We start from the raw sequence: 19,287 nt of genomic DNA, 5'->3' as shown, positions 1-19,287 counted from the left end.
GCTGGGCAGAGGGGAGGGGAATCTGTATATCCAATCCCCGCCTTTCTAGGAGACGTAAGGAATGTGCTTTTCCTTCGTGGCTGGCTTCAGTGTCTTCTCCTCCCTGTCTCCCCCCTGCCGTACCTCAGAGGTGGAGGAGCTATGGATTGGCCTCAATGACTTGAAACTGCAGATGAATTTCGAGTGGTCCGACGGGAGTCTCGTGAGCTTCACCCACTGGCACCCCTTTGAGCCCAACAACTTCCGTGACAGCTTGGAGGACTGTGTCACCATCTGGGGACCGGTGAGACTCCCCTTCCTCATCACAGCACCGTAGCGCCCCCTCCACCTTCACTTTCTGGGTGCCCTCCCCTCAGCTGAAATATAGGTGACCTACTATTAGTCTCTTGGGTACACTGAGCCCCTTCCATCCACAGGTAGGGTTTGAACCCCACCTTCACCTCCATAGCTAAGTTACCCGCAGGGTTGGTAGAGAGAATTCTCCAGAAGCCTTAGGCAAACTGGCAGGCCCATTCTTGGTCTCCTGCCAGCTGTTCCTCCCCACCAGCAGGTGGCACTGGAACCTACACAATGGCGAGGTTGGGCAAGCAAGAACATTCTCTGCCAGCCCTTGCCCTCAGCTCAGGGCTCTGTCTTCTCAAGAAACCATGGGTGATGATTGCTTGCCGTGCCTTGATTCAGACTCAGGGTGGGTGGGAGAAGGAATTGAGGCCCTGAGGCCTGAGCATAGATTATTTCTCCTGCTATCAGATGCAGCCATAGAGCTAAATACCAGATCCATCTGCACTTAGGGATTCTGTTTAAACATTTAAATGATTTGGTGAGCGTCTCCTGTGTACTGGGATGCAAACATGCTGGGCTGTCATGGTGGAGCCTAATGGTAGACTTGGTGCTGGCTGGGATGGTGAGGTGGGCTCAGGTGTTCCTCCTTACCATCACCCATTCAGGCCTGAGCACACCAGCCTGTACTAGCCCCGGTTCTTCAGTAGTCCCAAGGGTAAGACCCATGTGTTATGGGATATTTGATCACACTGTGAACCCCAAGATTGTGTTAATTCAATAAAGCCAACCTTGGGTCAAGAGGCAGAGCCAGAACTAGTTGACAGGAAGTAACCATAGAGAGTAAGAGGAGTTAGGAAAATGGATAGAGAAAAGGACAGGAAGTAGTAGGGAGGGACTTTGAGTGTGACGGGCCTTTTTGGTTGGGATAATGAAAGAGAAGCTCTTTTTTTCTAAAAAGTTGACTCAGGAGGAAGGTCCGCTGGCTGCTCCTCGGCCTCAGCAGGTCTTCACCAGCATTGAAAACTCCCTGGTCTTTATTGGTACAATCATAAGATTGAGATCTAGTTTATAAACAACACCCATGAACTCAGTTTTCACAGTCCAGTCACCCCAGACTACCCACAATCCAGAGTAATTAGAGGGAGAATTTCAGAAACCGCTCAGAAGCTTGCAATAACTTTTTTAAAGTTTACGTTTACATGTATGGGTGTTTTACCTGCCTGTGTGTCTGCATCCCACCTTCGTGCCTGGTACCTGTGGAGGTCAGAAGACAGCACTGGATCCACAGGGAACTGGAGTTATAGATGGTTATGAGCCATCTTGTGGGTGTTGGAAATTGAACCTGGGTCCTCTGGAAGAGCAGACAGTATACTTAACTACCGAGCCATCTCTCCAGCCCCTCAGCAACTCATTCTTTCATTTACCTATGAAGCCCATTGAGCTAACTCTGCTCTTTCCGTTGAACAGCCTGGGACAGAGAGAAATCAGGCTGGTTGCTAGGAATCGCACAGCAAGCAAGAAACAGGCTCAGATCTAGAAACAGATTTGTGGGAAGGGTGGGATTTGGGGTGAGGCTTCCCTCTCATGTGTCCTAGGAAGGACGCTGGAATGACAGTCCCTGCAACCAGTCCTTGCCATCCATCTGCAAGAAGGCAGGCCGGCTGAGCCAGGGTGCTGCTGAGGAGGACCACGGCTGCCGGAAGGTGAGGGTGTTTTTGGAACTGCCCGGGTTAAGGTCAGCCCCGGGGGCTCCAAAGGGCTGGCTGGGGGGCAGAAGGCAGAAGAAACCCCGCAGCATCTTTCTGTCCTCTCGTTTCCTAACTGCTCCTTCCTGAGGGGACAGTATTAGGGAGAGTGAGGAGGGGAGCTATCGGGGGAAGCATAGGGCCCCATCTACCTCTGAGTTTCTATAAGGAAGCTACTTCCTATAAGAGCCAGGTACAAGGAGGCCAAACAAATCGTTAAGCGTGTTCTAGTCATGGTAAGAACAGGTTGTGCAGGGGCTGCTCTGTGCTGTCTTTAATACCTCAGTCTGACAAGAGTGTGTTTGGCTGTCCCCTCTGGTGGAGAGAGGCCACTCTGTGCTGATGGCCTTCTCTTCCTTGTCCTGCTCACTGGGGTCTATCGGAGTTTGGGAAAAATAAAGGGGGGTGGGACTGTGACTTGTAAAGGAGGGTATGCGGGTAATGGACCTCCCCACCGTGTTTTGCTGCCTCAGCACGGCAGGGGTGTGAGTGGAGTGATGTAGAGAGGCCGCCCATAAAGCACCCTTGGTGGCCTGCGTGCAGCGGCTCCTGGGTGCAGGTTTCACTCCTTGGTGTTTTCCTTTGGGTTAAACTCCTTCCACAAGCCCAGCCCCAACTGAGCCCTCCCTGAAAGGCGTGATGATCACAGTTGCTGCAGGAGGAGCCCAGCTGAGGAGTCTGGGGTCAGTGAGCTCAGGGCTGGGCTCTGAGCTGGTGTGAGTGCCATGGTGCAGGAGACTGGAGACTAGACTGGAATGTGTGTCCAGTGGGGACACTTGGATAGCCAGGGGTCTTTGTCTAGGCCCTGCTTGGCACCTGGGTGCCTCCCCGACATTATCCACTTCTTCTGTCTCACCTCCTGCCTCTGCTCTGGAGCAGCCACTGCACCCGAGGTGGTCACTTCTCTCTTTGATGAAGGTCTGCCTCTGCCTCCCTCCCACCCCAGGGACCTCCTACCAGACTCCACTCTGCAGCCTCCTGAGGACCACGCCATCCCCGCTCCTTCCTGCCGCCTCTGCATAGCTTTTCAGCCCTGGTAGCTAAGCCAGCTGCCTTCTTCTGTTAATGCTGACTGTTTAGTTATTATTTCTATTTCTCATTCCTGTCCCTGTATCTGTCGTATGAGTGTATGTCATGCATGTGTCGTAGTGAGTGTGTAGAGACCAGAGGACGATTTTGGGGATCAGTTTTCTTCTTCTACCATGAGATCCGTGGACTGAAGTCAGGTCACTGTGGCAAAGGCCTTTACTCTTTGAGCCATCTTGCCAGCACCTGGCTATTTTTAGGTAATTATTTTTATGAGTGTATGTGTGTGCGCACATGTTAAATGCTTATATGTGTATGCATGCACATGTGTATTTGTTTTGAGACTGGGACCCCCCCCCCCAGTAAGTTAGGTTGGCTGGCCAGCAGATTTGTAAGACTCTGCCTGCTTCCTGCTCCTCACAGCTAGGTTAAAAACATGTGCTGCCATCCCTGTTTTTTTGAAATGAGTTCTGGAGATCTGAACTCAGGTCTCCATGCTTGCATAGTAAGCGTTCTACCAACTAAGCAATCTCTCCAACCCCTGATTACTTTTGGTTTTGTTTTCCTTTTCTCAGTACTGGGGACTGAACCCAAGGCCCCACACATGCTAGAAGTCTGTTCTTGCCACTGAGGTATATGTCCAGCCCCTGCATTTCTTGGTTAAAAAGCTACATATTTATCAGAGCCAGGCCTTAGACAGGGCTATCAGCTGTTTGCAGCAGTGCCCCTGCCCGGGTCCAACAGTTGTTGGTCATGGGAGGGAGAGCTGAGAGTAGTCAGAGGCAGAACATAGTAGAGGCACTGATCTCCGGAGCCAAAGTAGTCCCCTCTGTCCTGCACATACCCAGCCACATCCTGATGTCATTGCTGCACAAACACTGGCAGCTAAGGGTGAAGTCCTCCTCCCATAGCCACCCCCTCCTGTCTTTTCTCTCGAGCCAGGGTTGGACGTGGCATAGCCCATCCTGCTACTGGCTGGGAGAGGACCAAGTGACCTACAGTGATGCCCGGCGGCTGTGTACCGACCATGGCTCTCAGCTGGTCACCATCACCAACAGGTAGAGAGGACGACAGACGTCCCGGCCAGCCCTTTCCTGTGACCCTGCCTGAGTCCTGTGAGCCTCAGTGGGCTGATGTCTTGTTACAAGAAAGAGATGTGTGGTTAAGGACCTCATGGTTGAGAAGGAGGGGGTGGGTGCAGGTTTGGGCTGGATGCCCAAGAAATAAAAGTATGGACAATAGAAAGAGCCCAAATACTCTGTGAGTTCATAGGTACCCCTATATTCCAGGGCACATTACTGACCATGCCAAGTACCTGAGTTTCTGGGCGGGGTGTCCGGCCTGTGGTCCGGAGCTTAGGGGAAGCTCCTAGTGAGTGACCTGCCTTAACTGGTCTGTTTCTGAAGATTTGAGCAGGCCTTCGTCAGCAGCCTCATCTATAACTGGGAGGGCGAGTACTTCTGGACAGCCCTGCAAGACCTCAACGGCACTGGATCCTTCCGCTGGCTCAGTGGGGATGAAGTCATATACACCCATTGGAACCGAGACCAGCCTGGTGAGCCGTTAACCCCGTATGGCTGACAGGAAGCAAGGGCTGTGGTAGACCCATAGCTGTGTGAGTACCTAGTGCAAGGCCTTCCCAGTCAGCTGTTCGTTTGTACCATGTGACCCGTTAGCCCCGGAGCCTGCGGGCCTGCTCAGACCCTTGGCACTGCTGTTTGCTAGCTGAACCTCCTCTGTTTCTTCATCTTCACATGGGGATGATGGTACATTGCTTATAGAGTCGGTTGTAGTGAGGCTTATTTATATTTAACCCATGGAAAGGGATCACCTACGTATGTGTACACAATAGTGAACATGATACAGATACTTGCTATCTATCTGTACAACAATGATGTATTTCACATTTATTGTCTTTTTTAGAGAAAGGGTCTCACTATGTAGCTCAGATTGACCTTGCAGCAATCCTCCTGCCTCAGCCGCCTGAGTACTGGGGTTATAGGTGTGTACCACTACTCCCAGTTTCGGTATCATTCTTAACCTTCCTATAACCTAATGAGGTACATAACGAGATAGGCTCAGAATGGCTAAATATCCCCTACACAGCCACGGAACTGGGATTGTATCTCATGCCTTCCCCTCATTTGGGTGCTGGCCCCCAGAGCTCGTATCTGTAGAGATAAGCTGTTTCTCCCTTTCAGGGTACAGGCGTGGGGGCTGTGTGGCTCTGGCCACGGGCAGTGCCATGGGACTATGGGAGGTGAAGAACTGCACGTCATTCCTGGCTCGCTACATCTGCCGGCAGAGCCTGGGCACGCCGGTGACACCAGAGTTGCCTGGGCCGGACCCCACACCCAGCCTCACTGGCTCCTGTCCCCAGGGCTGGGCCTCAGACCCCAAACTTCGACACTGCTATAAGGTGGGATACTCCAGCTGGCGTGGTGGAGGGCGGGGAAGGGGGACAAGAACACCGAGGCAGCCCAGCCGGGAGGACCTGGGGACGGACTGTCATGACCCTGGGGTTCCAGTCTAGACTACAGACCAGAGTAACTGCTTATGAGGAATTTGTCAGTGGGTTCTGAGGCCTGATGCATAGTAGGTGCTTAACAGATGGGAAGGGCTGAAGGAGCCGGACCCCAGCGTGTTCTTTGGGGTTCCCTGGGAACACTGACAAGAAGAGAATCTGCTAGTGTAGCACGTACAAGGCCCTGGGCTCTGTCCCTAGTGCATCTCCGGCTGCCATGCGGAGGTTGGGATTCGGAAGGTCTGGGTAGGGCTTAGTAATTTGACAAGCTTGGGAACCACCAATTTGCTTTGTTGTTTCAGATTTCTGTGTTTGCTTTTGAGACAGGGTCCTGCTCTGTAGCTCAGGCCTCTAGCTCTTGACAATCCTGCTTCAGCCTCTCAAGTGCTGATACAGCCTTAAGCCACTATGCCCAGCCTGGCCTCAAACTCACCATATAGTTAAGGAAAACCTTGACCCATGACCTTTGCCTCTATTTCCCAAGTACTAGGTTTGTATGCGTGTGCCACGATGCCTGGCTTCTGAGGCCTTTTCTTACATACAGAAACTCAAGTCCAGTGGGGGAGGCGGAGCCTGTCCTCAGTCAGTTGTGGCTCTGCTTGGGTTAGAGCTTAACCCCCGGTCTGAGGATGAGGTACAGAGAGGCTCTTGCCAGGAGCCGACGGTGTCACCTTCCTTCCTGAGATAGGATTGTCTTTAGCTATCGCTGTCTGGTGAGGCCACAGCACCTAATCCTACTGCTGCTTTGAGAAGGTGGCAGGTGCCCATGGCCACAGCTTAGACATCTGGCTTTGCTTCTGCAGGTGTTCAGCTCAGAGAGGCTGCAGGAGAAGAAGAGCTGGGTCCAGGCCTTGGGGGTCTGCCGGGAGTTGGGGGCCCAGCTGCTGAGTCTGGCCAGCTATGAGGAAGAACATTTTGTGGCCAACCTGCTCAACAAGATCTTTGGGTATTGAATGGGTGTGGTGGCCTGCACTTGGGTGGGGACAGGCTTGGTTCCTAGAGTTTGGTTCTGTCAGGCTCGGGGTGAGAAGGTGGACAGATTGACGGTGCCCTGAGAGGGTCCAGCTGGGGCTTAGAAAGGCCTGTATCTGAGGAATTCCAGAACCATCCTGCTATCTTTAAGTTGCCATGGTCTCCTGGAACCTTGGGTGAATGCTCAGGGGTGACCTACTCACAGGAGACCCTGTAGCCAGCAACGTCGGTTCTTGTCGCTCAGACACAGTTCCCTTTGCAGATTTCCGTACACACTCCAGCCCACCTCCACCGCTGGCAGCATTTCATAAGAACCCACCCCTCTCTAAACCATCCTGAAAGACAGCTGGAGAAAAGCTGAAAGTGCTCAGGAATGGATAAGGAGCAGGCTCAAATCCTATCTTTCCCCGTAGGCTCCGAGGACTGTAATTTATGCACATGGCATTGTAACCATTTATTATTGGTGAAAAAAACAACAAAAAACAAAACAAGTGGACCCAGGCTTCCCAAGATCTTAATTTCAGGGTTATCTCCTCCTAGCAGTCAGGATTTTATCAGTTGACTAGTAATTACAGCAGCCTGTGTTTGCTACTTTTGTAGCCCATCACACGTGGGCTGTTGGCCCTTCATACAGTCTCATGCTCACGTGTGACTGTTGGCGTCCCTCGGCACCCTGCCCGTCAAACGGTCTCATGCTCAGCTGGTACTGATGAGTTAGGTTGTCTGCCCAGTGTCACGTAGGTCCTTGATGAATCACGATTTGAATCCGGGTGTTTTGAGCTCCAGATCCTCTGGTTTCTCCTACCCCTCCTCCCCATATGCTCATCAACCTTCTCACCACCCCAAGTGAGAGACATGCCGACTTCTGCTGGCCAGGGTACCCCAGAAAGAGGTCAAGGCCCAGACAGTCAGGCTGTGCTTTTTGAGTTAAACAGGGCACCTGGTCTGGCTTTCCTTGTCTCTAGGGAGGGAACTTTCAGCAAACAGCCAAACAAATCCCACGGTGCTTTGGTTCATTACTTTGCAGCATGGATGGCGAGGTTTGTGCCAGCCACTCTCACCTCCTTTTTCTTCTGTCCCCACCCAAGTGAGTCAGAGCCTGAGAACCATGAGCAGCACTGGTTTTGGATTGGCCTGAACCGCCAAGATCCTCGGGAGGGTCAGAACTGGCGCTGGAGCGATGGTCTAGGGGTGAGGCCATGGAGGAGGCAGGCTGGGGAGGGGGATAGGGCTTGGTTGTGGATAGGCACCCGCTGGGGCCTGGCATGGGCAAGGATTTTGACCAGTGCGGGTTGATTAAAAGCAATCGGGTGAAAGACCGGATGCTCACCCAGCTTGGCAGGCCTCAGCTCCGACTGACTTTCTCGGCTGCCTGCCATACATCCCGCTTTCTTTGTCTCACTTTCTAGTTTTCCTACCACAATTTTGACCGGAGCCGTCATGACGATGATGACATCCGAGGCTGTGCAGTGCTGGACCTGGCCTCCCTGCAGTGGGTGGCCATGCAGTGCCAGACACAGCTTGACTGGATTTGCAAGATCCCGAGAGGTTGGATGTGGTAGTAAGTGGGGTGGGGTGGGGGCAAGTGCTGGACAAGGACTTTGAAGCCAGGAATTTGGGGGATCCGGCCCCCCTCTCCTTTGACATTTTTGACTCTTCTCTGTAGGTGTGGATGTGCGGGAACCAGATGCTGGTCCACAAGGTGAGGCCCCCAGGCTACCTGATCCCTACTTTGGCCCAAAGCAGGTCAAGGGTTCCACCCCAAGGGGGACTAAGTTAGCTAGCACTGGATGCTACTGCCCTGCTTCCATGGTGTGGAAGGAGGGTCAAGCCAAGGGCCTGGCCCAGGTTCATCTTTGCAAGTCACTTGTTGGGTGCTCTGGCTCTGTCCAAGCCCAGAGCTTTCGAGGGCCTGTCTAGTAGCCTGGCGCCCGCTCCCACCCCTACGCTGCTCCCATAGGCCGGCTGGAGTGGCTGCGCTTCCAGGAGGCGGAATATAAGTTCTTTGAGCACCACTCTTCGTGGGCGCAAGCACAGCGCATCTGCACATGGTTCCAAGCAGAGCTGACCTCCATTCACAGCCAAGCAGAGCTGGACTTCTTGGGGCAAAACCTACAGAAGGTAGGCATGAGAGACAGCGAGTGGTTATGGGTCCGGAAAGGGCAAAGGTTGAAGACAGGGAGGCTGCTAACCTCTGCCTGCTCCTTTCCTCAGTTCTCCTCGGGCCAGGAGCAGCACTGGTGGATCGGCCTGCACACCTCGGAGAATGACGGACGCTTCAGGTGGGAGCGCTGGTGGGCAGCAGGGGTGTGTGTGTGTGTGTGTGTGTGTGTGTGTGTGTGTGGCTAGCTGTGTCCCCAGGCTAGAGGTGTCCTTCGGGGCTGACCAAACAGGCAGATAGACCTGCATTTGACCTTATCTGAAGGTGACAATAGTGACACCTGCCTCCTGGGATTCTTGTAAGGATTAGTTATTGCAAATTGAGGGGCTTGGGATGTAGCTTGGTGGTAGGATGCTTGCCTAAGGTTCTTGAGACCCTGGGTTTGATTCCTGGACTACAAACAAATACTCCAAAATGCCAAAAATTTTATTTCTATAAATAAATAAATTATAATTTAATTTAGGTATTTATTTATTTTTGAGACAGGGTCTCACTGTATAGCCATGGTTACCTATGTAGACCAGGTTGGACTTGAACTCACAGAGATCTCCTTGCCTCTGCTTCCCCAAGGTTGGAATTAAAGGTGTGTGCCGCCATACCCGGCTTCATTTTATTTTTAAAGGTTAATTGTTAACTGTACTGCAGTATTCCTTTCATCATTTTTACATTTTGAAAGAGTTGAAAATTTATGTATGTGTATGTGCTTCTGTGTGCGTGCGTGTGCTGGTACCTACAGAGTCCAAAGGGGGACACCAGATCTCCTGGAGTTATGGGTGATTGTGAGCCACCCATGTGTGTATTGGGAACTGAACTGTAGTCCTCTGGAAGAGCAGTACACATTCTGAGCCATCTCTCCAGCCCCTCGATCACCATCACTTTTAGGCTAGTTTCTGACTAGGTATAAATACCACATAGACTATTTTACAGCGTGGACCAGTTTGCCACGTTTCAGATGACAAAATGCTAAGCTGTTGCATCTGCTGTGGTCCATCTAGTTGTGGCTTCCTGCTCTGGAGACTCTGGGGGCACGTGGTGTTGCCTGGTTACCATGCCACTACCACTTCTCAAACTCAGATCCACGAAAATAGAGCTTTCATGTCCTTAAGATACAAGACCTAGCAAAAAGTCACTGGATATCACAGCATTCTGTTTGATAAATAACCATTTTAAGTTCTTACTACAGCACGCAGCGATTACTGAGTGTTACATAGTGGTGGCACTTCCCCATTATAGCTGGTGTCACATTGTGGACAAAACTGGCCAGGACCTGGACAAAGCATATATGCTAGTCCCCAGGGGACTCCAGTCAGTGCCTGCCGTACATGAATTAGGGAGCCTGAGGCAGAAAGACTAGAAGTCAGTGGTGATCTGAGCACTTCTTGGCTGTAGGGTTTTCAGGCATCTCTGATAGCCCAGTGCATGCTGGGAAGGGCTTTACTTAGAGGCGCAGGCCTGGGGTCTCTGGGTGCACTGGGCCCCATTGGTGTCTCTGTTCTGTGGCCTCCAGTGCTGGAGATGGAGGAGGCTGAACCTGAGTTCTCTGACTCCGTAGGTGGACAGATGGCTCTGTTATAAACTTCGTCTCTTGGGCACCGGGAAGACCTCGACCCATGGGCAAGGAAAAGAAGTGTGTGTACATGACAGCCAGCCAAGGTGAGGATGAGGAGGGCCAGAGGGACGTTGTCAGCATTAGGGGTTAAGGTTGGGGGTATCCAGGTGGGCCTGGGGGTCATTAGTCTTTTCTTTGTGAGCAAACCCAAGAAGGGCTGTATCCAAGGAGCAATGGGTGAGCCCAGGGCTCCAACGGCACAGAGGGCTTGAGTTCAACCTGCTTTCTCAGAGCAGGGAACCAAGAGTGCTGCCCGCCCCGCCCCACCCTGCCCCGCCCCGCCCTATGGCAACAGTTTTTTCTCCCCCTTCACAGAGGACTGGGGGGACCAGAGATGCCACACAGCCTTACCCTACATCTGTAAGCGCAGCAACAGCTCGAGAGAGACTCAGCCCCCAGACTTGCCACCTTCAGCCCTAGGAGGCTGCCCCACTGGCTGGAACCAGTTCCTTAACAAGGTAGGCAGTTGGGAGGGTGCACCGAGAGAGCCAGGGGAGAGGGTGGGAACAGTGGGATGGTTGAGCCTCAGGAGCCTTGGCCGTTTGGCAGCGACAGGGTCCTGCACGACCTCTGTCCCCACCAGCCTCCCTGTGCCAATGGGAGCGAGGCTCCCTGGGAAGTGGCTGGTGTATTATAATACCAGATCTACCAGGGAGTGAGGTTTTCTAGATCGGTAGTTGTCAAACCTTTTGATAATGAACTTCACTAATAAAACAAAATATTGAGCATTTATACTCAGTCTATATGTGTGTGTATATATTATTTATGTTTATGTGTACAAACAGGAAAAATTTATTAGTTGCTTCTGCACCGATGAGAGTATCACATGGAGTCAGCTATGCATACGAACAGAACTGAAAACAGAGATTAAAGATAGCACCTTTAGAAATCCTTTATTAGGGGAATGAAAATGTGTTTGGGCCACACAACTGATCAATTATAATAATATTTATGCATTTGTTTTGGTTTTTCAAGACAGGGTTTCTCTGTTTAACAGCTCTAGCTGTCCTGAAACTGGTTCTTGTAGACCAGGGCGGCCTTGAACTCAAAGACCCACCTGCCTCTGCCTCCCGAGTGCTGGGATTAAAGGCGTGCGCCACCACCGCCCAGCTCTATTTATGCAATTTTAATAAGACCATATGATTGCATATATTTCATTCTCTTGTTTTGCAATATAAAAATAATTTCTTTTAAATTTAAATTTATTTTTTCACCGGTACATAAAAACATAAAAATGATAGTTACTTAGGGGGTGCCATGTGTGTTTTGGTACATTCATATATTATATAATATATAATGCTTAAGTTAGGGCAGATGCGTCTGTCTCCTTGAAGGCATAGTCTTTCTCTAAGGGAAACCATCCCGAGTCCTTCCTTTGAGTTGTCTGAAACGCTCAGTGCATATTGTTCTGCGGTCACCTGACGGTCACTTTACCACTGTGTGTCACCTTATGACACAGTCACCTCGTCATGTTCACCTTGCTGCACAGTAGCACCAAAACAGACTCGATCTTACATAATTTTACCTTAGTGCTCAGTACGGGACTTTCCCTATCCCTGCTCCCCTCCTACTGTCCCCGGTTCCTACCACTCTGTTCTCAAATCTTTGTTTGATGTTTTTAGACAGGGTTTCTCTGTGTAGTCCCGACTGTGCTGGAACTTGCTCTGTAGATCAGGGTGGCCTCGAATTCTGAGATCCACCTGCTTTTGCCTCCCAAGTGCTGGCCAGGATGAAAAGCATGGGCCACCATTGCCCTGCTAATCCCAATTTTTATGAGATTAACCACACACACACACACACACACACACACACACACACACACACCCTTTTTGAGACAGGGTCTCATGGAACCCAGATCAGTCTTGAACTCACTCTGTAGATGAGGGTGACTTTGAACTCCTGAAGGCCCAGCTGCTGGGATTACAGGTTTATGCAATCTTATGCGATGCTGGTAATTGAACCTCAAGCCTTCTGTATGCCAACTAAGCCTAATGCCCAACCAGAGATGAACTTTATTTTCCACATTTGTATGTGGGTGGTACGTGTATGTGTGTGCACAGGCCAGAGGTTGACCTTGAGTGTTTCCTTAATGGCCCTGTACCTTCAGTATAGAGGTAAGGTTTCTCACTTAAGCCCAGAACTTGCTGATCTTGCGAGTCTAGCTAGCCAGTTTGCCCTAGGCATCATGTCTCCGTCTCCTGAGTACTAGGATTACGAGTGAGCCACCACGCTTCCAGCATTTACATGGGCGCTGGGCTCTGAACTTCAGTCCTCATGCCTACCCAGAGAGCGCCTTACCCACTGAGCATCTCCCCAGTAATCCAGCTTTGATATCCACATATGGATGAGGTCAGGGTGTGTCTTTCTGTATTCTTTTTTTTTTTTAAGATTTTTTTCTTTATTATGAACATAGTGTTCTGCCTGCATGTGTGTCTACATGTCAGAAGAGGGCGCCAGATCTCACTACAGATAGTGTAAGCCACCATGTGGTTGCTGGGAATTGAACTTGGGACCTCTAGAAGAACAGCCAGTGCTCTTAACCTCCATTTCACCTCTGCATCCCCTCTATATTCATTTTAAAAAATTCTTTTGCTTCATTTTTATTTTATGTGTATTTTTGCTGGCATTTATTTCTGGGTACCACATATGTGCACTACCCATGGAGACCAAAAGAGGGCGAGAGATTTCCCCTGGAACTGGAGTTCTAGACAGTTTGTGAGCTGCCATGTGGGTGTTGGGATCCAAACCCAGGTCCTCTACAAGAATGGTGGGTGCTCTTAACTGCTGAGCCATTCATCCATTTCTTTTTATTTAGCAATATTTGGAGAATTGTCTTTCCTGGTGTTTTGAAACTGGGCATTCTAGTATGTACTTGTGACTCAAACCGAAAGGCTAGAGGATGGTGGGAGGCCAGGTCAGCTAGGGCCACACAGAGGAACTTCTCAAAACAGAAAGCTCAAGCAACCACAGCAAAACCTCATGAAAACAAAACAGTGGGGAAAGAGTTAGGGGTTTCACTCATTGGTAGAGTGCCTGCCTAGCATGTGTGAGACCCTAAATCCAACACACACACACACACCAAAAATAGTGTTAGGAGGAAGTTCAGTTGGTAGTATTGGTTATACATGAGGCCACGAAGACCTGAATATGATCCTCAGAACCCACAAAAACAAAACAAAACAAAAAGCCAGGCAGGTTGGACACACCTGGAACCCCAGTGCTGGGGAAGCAGAGGCAGGAGAAGCCCTGGGATTCACTAGCTAGCCAGCCTAGCCTTATCAATGAGCCCAAGCCAATGGGAGACCTTGTCTCAGAAATACAACAGAACCAAGGCAAGTGGCAGCCGAGGAACAACCATCCTCTGGCCTCCATAAGCACACACACACGCGCTCACGCCCACACACGTACACATGCACAACCAAGCTGGGTATGGCGGTGCACACTTGCAATCCCAATATTCTGGAGCTGAGTCCAGAAGACCATGAGTTCCAGGCCAGCCTGGGCTACATAGCAACACCCTGTCTCAAACAGTATCAAGCTCTCCCGCCCAAACAGAGTCTGCGCATTTGTGAATCCTGTAACAGGATGAGAGGTGGGGCTTTGTCCAGGGAGGTCCATATGCCCTGTGCCTGGCATTACTGCCTCAGTCTGAAAGCCCTGGACATCAGCTGCTGAGGGGCACCCAGCAGGGCTTCTGGGTTTGTGGGATGGAGATGTAGAGCTGGGTATCAATCACATCCCCTGCCCCACAGTGTTTCCGAATCCAGGGCCAGGACCCCCAGGACAGGGTGAAATGGTCAGAGGCACAATTCTCCTGTGAACAGCAAGAAGCCCAACTGGTCACCATTGCAAACCCCTTAGAGCAAGGTAGGGTCAGCCTATGGGGAGGCACTGGTGTCCTCCACGACAGTCGCCCTGCAACTGGCTGGAGCAGAGCAAACGGGTCAGCCCACCACTCCATCACTCTTGCCTTTCTTCTGGGGGACTAGCCTTCATCACAGCCAGCCTCCCCGGGGTGACCTTTGACCTTTGGATTGGCCTGCATGCCTCGCAGAGGGACTTCCAATGGATTGAACAGGAACCTCTGCAGTATGCCAACTGGGCGCCAGGAGAGCCCTCCGGCCCCAGCCCTGCTCCCAGTGGCACCAAGCCGGTGAGGACACTGCTCTCTTTCCTCTGTCCCTGTGGCCTCTGGTGCTGTCCTCTCCCCTCCCTCCCCCATCTCCCAACCCCAGCTACCCTTCCATGGGCAGTGGTATCAAAAGCACCGGGATTTCCCTGAGTAGCCCCTTCTCCCCAGACCAGCTGTGCGGTGGTCCTGCACAGCCCCTCAGCCCACTTCACCGGCCGCTGGGATGATCGGAGCTGTACGGAGGAGACGCATGGCTTCATCTGCCAGAAGGGCACAGGTATGTATGTACGTACGTACGTATGTATGTATGTATGTACGTACGTACGTATGTATGTATGTATGTACGTATGTATGTATGTATGTGTGTACGTACGTATGTATGTATGTGTGTATGTATGTGTGTATGTACGTATGTATGTATGTACGTATGTATGTATGTACGTATGTATGTATGTACGTACGTACGTACGTATGTATGTATGTACGTATGTACGCATGTATGCATGTACGTATGTATGTATGTATGTACGTATGCATGCATGCATGCATGCATGTATGTATGTATGTATGTATGCGCCACCACTGCCCGTAGCCACTCCTAGCGGCTGTGGGCCAGGCCAGAGGGGACCAAACATTCCTTTCTCTTCGAGGGTTCTAGAGGTCCCTCCAGTGTCATGTATCTGTTTGGGAAGCGGGTGATCTCAGGAGGAAGGCCGCTGGGAGCCAGATATGGCATGGTTGGGGTCAGAACCCCCTAAGGCTCAACATCAAGGCATCTCCTCCTCCTTGCATGGCTCCCGGTTCCTCTGCCATGGGTTCTTTAGACAGGAGTCTGTCAAGGCCCTTGCTTTTCTCTGAATGTTAATTAATGAGCAAAAGAAACTCATTAATAAGAACAGTGGCTGACAGCAAGGACTGATCAATGCAAGCAGGCCCAGCCGAGACCTGCTCTTGGCCTGATGTCTGATTTTCCCTGGCCTAGCCTCATACCTGGGGATGGGGTAAGGCAGGCAGAGCCCAGCCTGAGCCCTGCCCCCTTCCCCGTAGACCCCTCCCTGAGCCCATCCCCAGCAGCAACACCCCCTGCCCCTGGCACTGAGCTCTCCTACCTCAACGGCACCTTCCGACTGCTGCAGAAGCCACTGCGCTGGCAAGATGCCCTCCTGCTGTGTGAGAGCCGAAATGCCAGTCTGGCAAGTGTGCCTGATCCCTACACCCAGGCCTTCCTCACACAGGCCGCCAGAGGGCTGCGGGCGCCACTGTGGATTGGGCTGGCCAGTGAGGAGGTGGGCTGCTAAGTCGTTTCTTTTCTCCCCTGCCCCACCCTACCTTCTGCCTTGGTTTCCCTTTCTCCTTCCTGCCTTGTCTGCCCCCACCCTGGGAGTCCGTCCGGTTTGTCTCACCCGTGGCCACCTCATGCCCAGGGCTCACGGCGGTATTCCTGGCTCTCAGAGGAGCCTCTGAATTATGTGGCCTGGCAAGATGGGGAGCCTCAGCAGGTGGGAGGCTGTGCCTACGTGGACGTGGATGGGACGTGGCGCACCACCAGCTGTGACACCAAGCTGCAGGGGGCAGTGTGCGGGGTGAGCAGGGGTGAGTACCACCCGCTGGGGCCGAGGCTTGGAGGTGTGCCCGGTGGTCCTGGGATGTTGCTTGGGCCACATCCTCAATCCTGCACTCCAACAGGGCCCCCTCCTCCCCGAAGGATAAGCTACCGCGGCAGCTGTCCTCAGGGGCTGGCTGACTCGTCGTGGATTCCCTTCAGGGATCATTGCTACGCCTTCCACATGGAGCTGCTGTTGGGCCACAAGGAGGCGCTGCAGCGCTGCCAGAAAGGTGGGTGAGAGCAGGCCAGCCTGGCTCCCAGACTCTCAGACCTGGAGAAGGGACTTTCACCTCTGCCTATGGGTAGCACCTACTCCCAAGTTCTCCCTTACCTTTTCATACCCAGACCGTACTGTGACATGTAGCCAGTGGCACACACATACTGAGACTCGGGTGTGGGCGGAGCACCGTCAACATAAGGAGGCACTCCTTGTCCTAACATGGGCTTCCTCTGTGTCCAGTGGGTGGGACCGTCCTGTCCATTCTTGATGAGATGGAGAATGTGTTTGTCTGGGAGCACCTGCAGACCTTTGAAGCCCAGAGTCGAGGAGCCTGGTTGGGCATGAACTTCAACCCCAAAGGTGGGTGCCCTCTGTGAGGCAGGGGGGAGGGCCAGGCCTCAGGCTGCAGGAGAGATTCCTGCCACGATCTCTGGGCTTGGGAAAGGGGAGGAGTAGGGGAGGTTCATGAGAGAATGTCTGCTCCCTCCCACCTATAAAAGCCCCACCTGTTCCCCTTCCCACATCTGCAGGAGGCATGCTGGTCTGGCAAGACAACACAGCCGTGAACTATTCGAACTGGGGACCCCCCGGCCTGGGCCCTAGCATGCTGAGCCACAACAGCTGCTACTGGATCCAGAGCAGCAGCGGGCTGTGGCGCCCCGGCGCCTGTACCAACATCACCATGGGGGTTGTGTGCAAGCTCCCTAGAGGTGAGCCAGGCTCTCAGAAGGCATGTGCTCATCCCGCCATGCCCACAGCTGGGCCTTGGTGCGCAGCGGCAGAAGCTTTGGGTGGGAAGGCATCGGGTTCGTTCGTCTGTAGCGAAGACGGACCCTGGGACTTAATCTCCAAAGCAGACAGCAAGCGCCAGGGGCCAGCAAGCTCCATCATTTTCTGTTGGTTAAGGACAAGGGATGTGGTTCATATTTTGGATGGATCACTTAATCAGCTCTGCCTTCTGAGGTCGGGGGGGCGGGGATGGTCCAGTTGGTAAAGTACCTGCCATGCAAGCGTGAGACTGAGTTCAGATTCCCAGCATTAAGTGCACACGTCTGTAACCCTGGGATGGGAAGGGGTATATGTGTATGTCTGAAATGATAGGTTCCTGGAGCTCATTTGCCGGCCAGAAGAGCCGACTCATATAAGCTGTATGTTCAGCTGTCTCAAACTAATAATAATAATAATAATAATAATAATAATAATGTGGAGAGCCATCAAGGAAGACACACAATAACATTGACCTCTGACCTCCACACGCATGCACATGCTCAGTGCACTCACCTATAAGAACACATACATAGACCACCCCCGCCCCCCCACATACATACCTGTTCCATCCGAGGCAAGTCTTTGAACTTCCTCATATCTGAAATGGGAGTCATGGTATCCGGGTCACAGAGTCATAGATGGTTCAGTGTGTTTGCAGAGTGATGTTCAGAAAGCACTTCACAGGTCTTTGCTTAAATTATGACTGTGATTCCCGTGAGGACTGATTGTGATTAACCGGCGCTTCCCTCTTCCACAGCGGGAGAGAACAGCTTCTTGCCATCAGGTGAGTGGAGGTGGCAAGCCCAGAGCCTGGCTCTTTCGCTGGCTCCTCTGTCCCTGGTGGGCCTGGCTGTGGCCTGATGTGCATTCCCCTTCTTGTCTCAGCAGCGCTTCCTGATAGCCCAGTGACCCTGGTAGTGGTGCTGATAGCCGTGCTGTTCCTCCTGGTCTTGGGGACGGCAGCCTTCTTCCTGTACCGGCGTCGACAGAGCACAGAACGTGGGTCCTTTGAAGGGGCCCGCTACAGCCGCAGCAGCTCTGGCCCAGCAGAGGCCACCGAGAAGAACATCCTGGTGTCTGATATGGAAATGAATGAGCAACAAGAATAGAGCCAAGGGCATGATCAGGGTGGGGCTGGAGCTGGGGAGGCAGGAATTTGGGTTAACAGGTCCCCATCACCCACCAGTCCCGTTGGTCTGTGGATCCAGGGGCTGAGCATGCAATGGGGTGTGAGTACCCAGCCTCCCACAGACGCTAGGCCAAGACCTGGCTGAGTGCAGCGGGGCTTTTTCCCTTTCTCCTGGTCCTGGGACCTTGTCACCTGGGCCTGGACCCCCGTAGTAACTGGAGGCATCACGAGAAGGGAAACAAGAACTTATTTCTGCCTCTTTCTTCCCAGATCTCTGAACCTAAGCCTGTTGACCCACAGCCTAGGACTCTTTCCTGTTTGCAGACCTGGAAAGCCTGCCCGTCCCTTAGGGCGGCTCTCTGTCGCTTCTCTCTTCCTGCTTGATAACATCATTTCTGTCTCCTTACCTTGCCCTCATGCCTGTTCTCACCCAGTGCCTCCTTCTGAGCCAAGGCCCTGGGATCTTTGTGTGTGTGTGTGTGTGTTGGGGGGGAAATCCTCTCTCTCTCTCTCAGTGGGGGTCAGCTGAAGGGGCCAAGCATCTGTCAGTCCTGTGCCTGCTGGAATGGACCTAGGGTATGGCAGGAGGGACCTAGGTGGCTCAGGTCTAAAAACCAGGACACCAATGTGGTGTTTGCTGGAGTGGAGATGGGACCAGGGAGGGACACCTTATCCATTCAAGGGGGTGTCCATCTCCTGCTGGTCGGGGGAGGGCTCTGTCCCTGAAAGAGTCCCCTGTGGGGACCAAAATAAGTTCCCTAATATCTCCAACTTCAGGCTCTGCTTTGGAGAGAGCGAAGAGGGTTGTCAGGGACCCTGGAGGAACAGTAGCCTAGGACAGCACCAGGTGCTACCATCTTCTGTGACCTAGGGGATAGCGCCCAGCTCCGGGAGCCACTCAGCACCTTTTCAAGAGGAGGGACCCAGCCAGGATGGAGACCGCCACCAGTCCCCGTGTCCCAGTGTGGGGCAATGTGAACAAAAACTCAAAGACACAGACCCTCTATTGTAGTTCTTGATTTTCTAAATGTGCTATTATTGTTTTTTAAAAAAGAAGAAAATAAAAAGAAAAGCAAATAAATAAAACACCTTCCAGAGGTTTGAGGTACCAGG

General features: G+C 52.2%; 1 protein-coding gene across 3 annotated transcripts in view; it reads left to right on the top strand.

The window, feature by feature from the left end:
- The window catches only part of Mrc2 (mannose receptor C-type 2), a 56,538-nt gene extending 37,251 nt beyond the window's left edge, over positions 1–19,287 (top strand). Inside the window, exons 8-31 of one of the 3 annotated variants that reach the window (XM_075990401.1) lie at positions 129–283; positions 1,878–1,985; positions 3,996–4,111; positions 4,460–4,608; positions 5,255–5,472; positions 6,381–6,523; positions 7,638–7,740; positions 7,959–8,097; positions 8,216–8,251; positions 8,510–8,670; positions 8,764–8,831; positions 10,263–10,363; positions 10,635–10,777; positions 14,072–14,186; positions 14,309–14,472; positions 14,620–14,728; positions 15,499–15,737; positions 15,876–16,044; positions 16,138–16,287; positions 16,518–16,637; positions 16,808–16,987; positions 17,803–17,829; positions 17,931–18,173; positions 18,952–19,034. In XM_075990401.1, the coding sequence (XP_075846516.1) occupies positions 129–283; positions 1,878–1,985; positions 3,996–4,111; positions 4,460–4,608; positions 5,255–5,472; positions 6,381–6,523; positions 7,638–7,740; positions 7,959–8,097; positions 8,216–8,251; positions 8,510–8,670; positions 8,764–8,831; positions 10,263–10,363; positions 10,635–10,777; positions 14,072–14,186; positions 14,309–14,472; positions 14,620–14,728; positions 15,499–15,737; positions 15,876–16,044; positions 16,138–16,287; positions 16,518–16,637; positions 16,808–16,987; positions 17,803–17,829; positions 17,931–18,154 (3,137 nt within the window). In that variant the 3' untranslated portion in view covers positions 18,155–18,173; positions 18,952–19,034. Of the gene's footprint in view, positions 1–128; positions 284–1,877; positions 1,986–3,995; positions 4,112–4,459; positions 4,609–5,254; positions 5,473–6,380; positions 6,524–7,637; positions 7,741–7,958; positions 8,098–8,215; positions 8,252–8,509; positions 8,671–8,763; positions 8,832–10,262; positions 10,364–10,634; positions 10,778–14,071; positions 14,187–14,308; positions 14,473–14,619; positions 14,729–15,498; positions 15,738–15,875; positions 16,045–16,137; positions 16,288–16,517; positions 16,638–16,807; positions 16,988–17,802; positions 17,830–17,930 lie in introns of all 3 variants that reach the window. The other 2 variants (XM_075990402.1, XM_075990400.1) reach the window with 2 other exon arrangements.

The sequence above is a fragment of the Microtus pennsylvanicus genome, chromosome 11 (genome assembly GCF_037038515.1).
Source record: "Microtus pennsylvanicus isolate mMicPen1 chromosome 11, mMicPen1.hap1, whole genome shotgun sequence".
NCBI classification, from domain to species: Eukaryota; Metazoa; Chordata; class Mammalia; order Rodentia; family Cricetidae; genus Microtus; species Microtus pennsylvanicus.
This window is presented reverse-complemented; position numbering and strand designations above follow the sequence as displayed.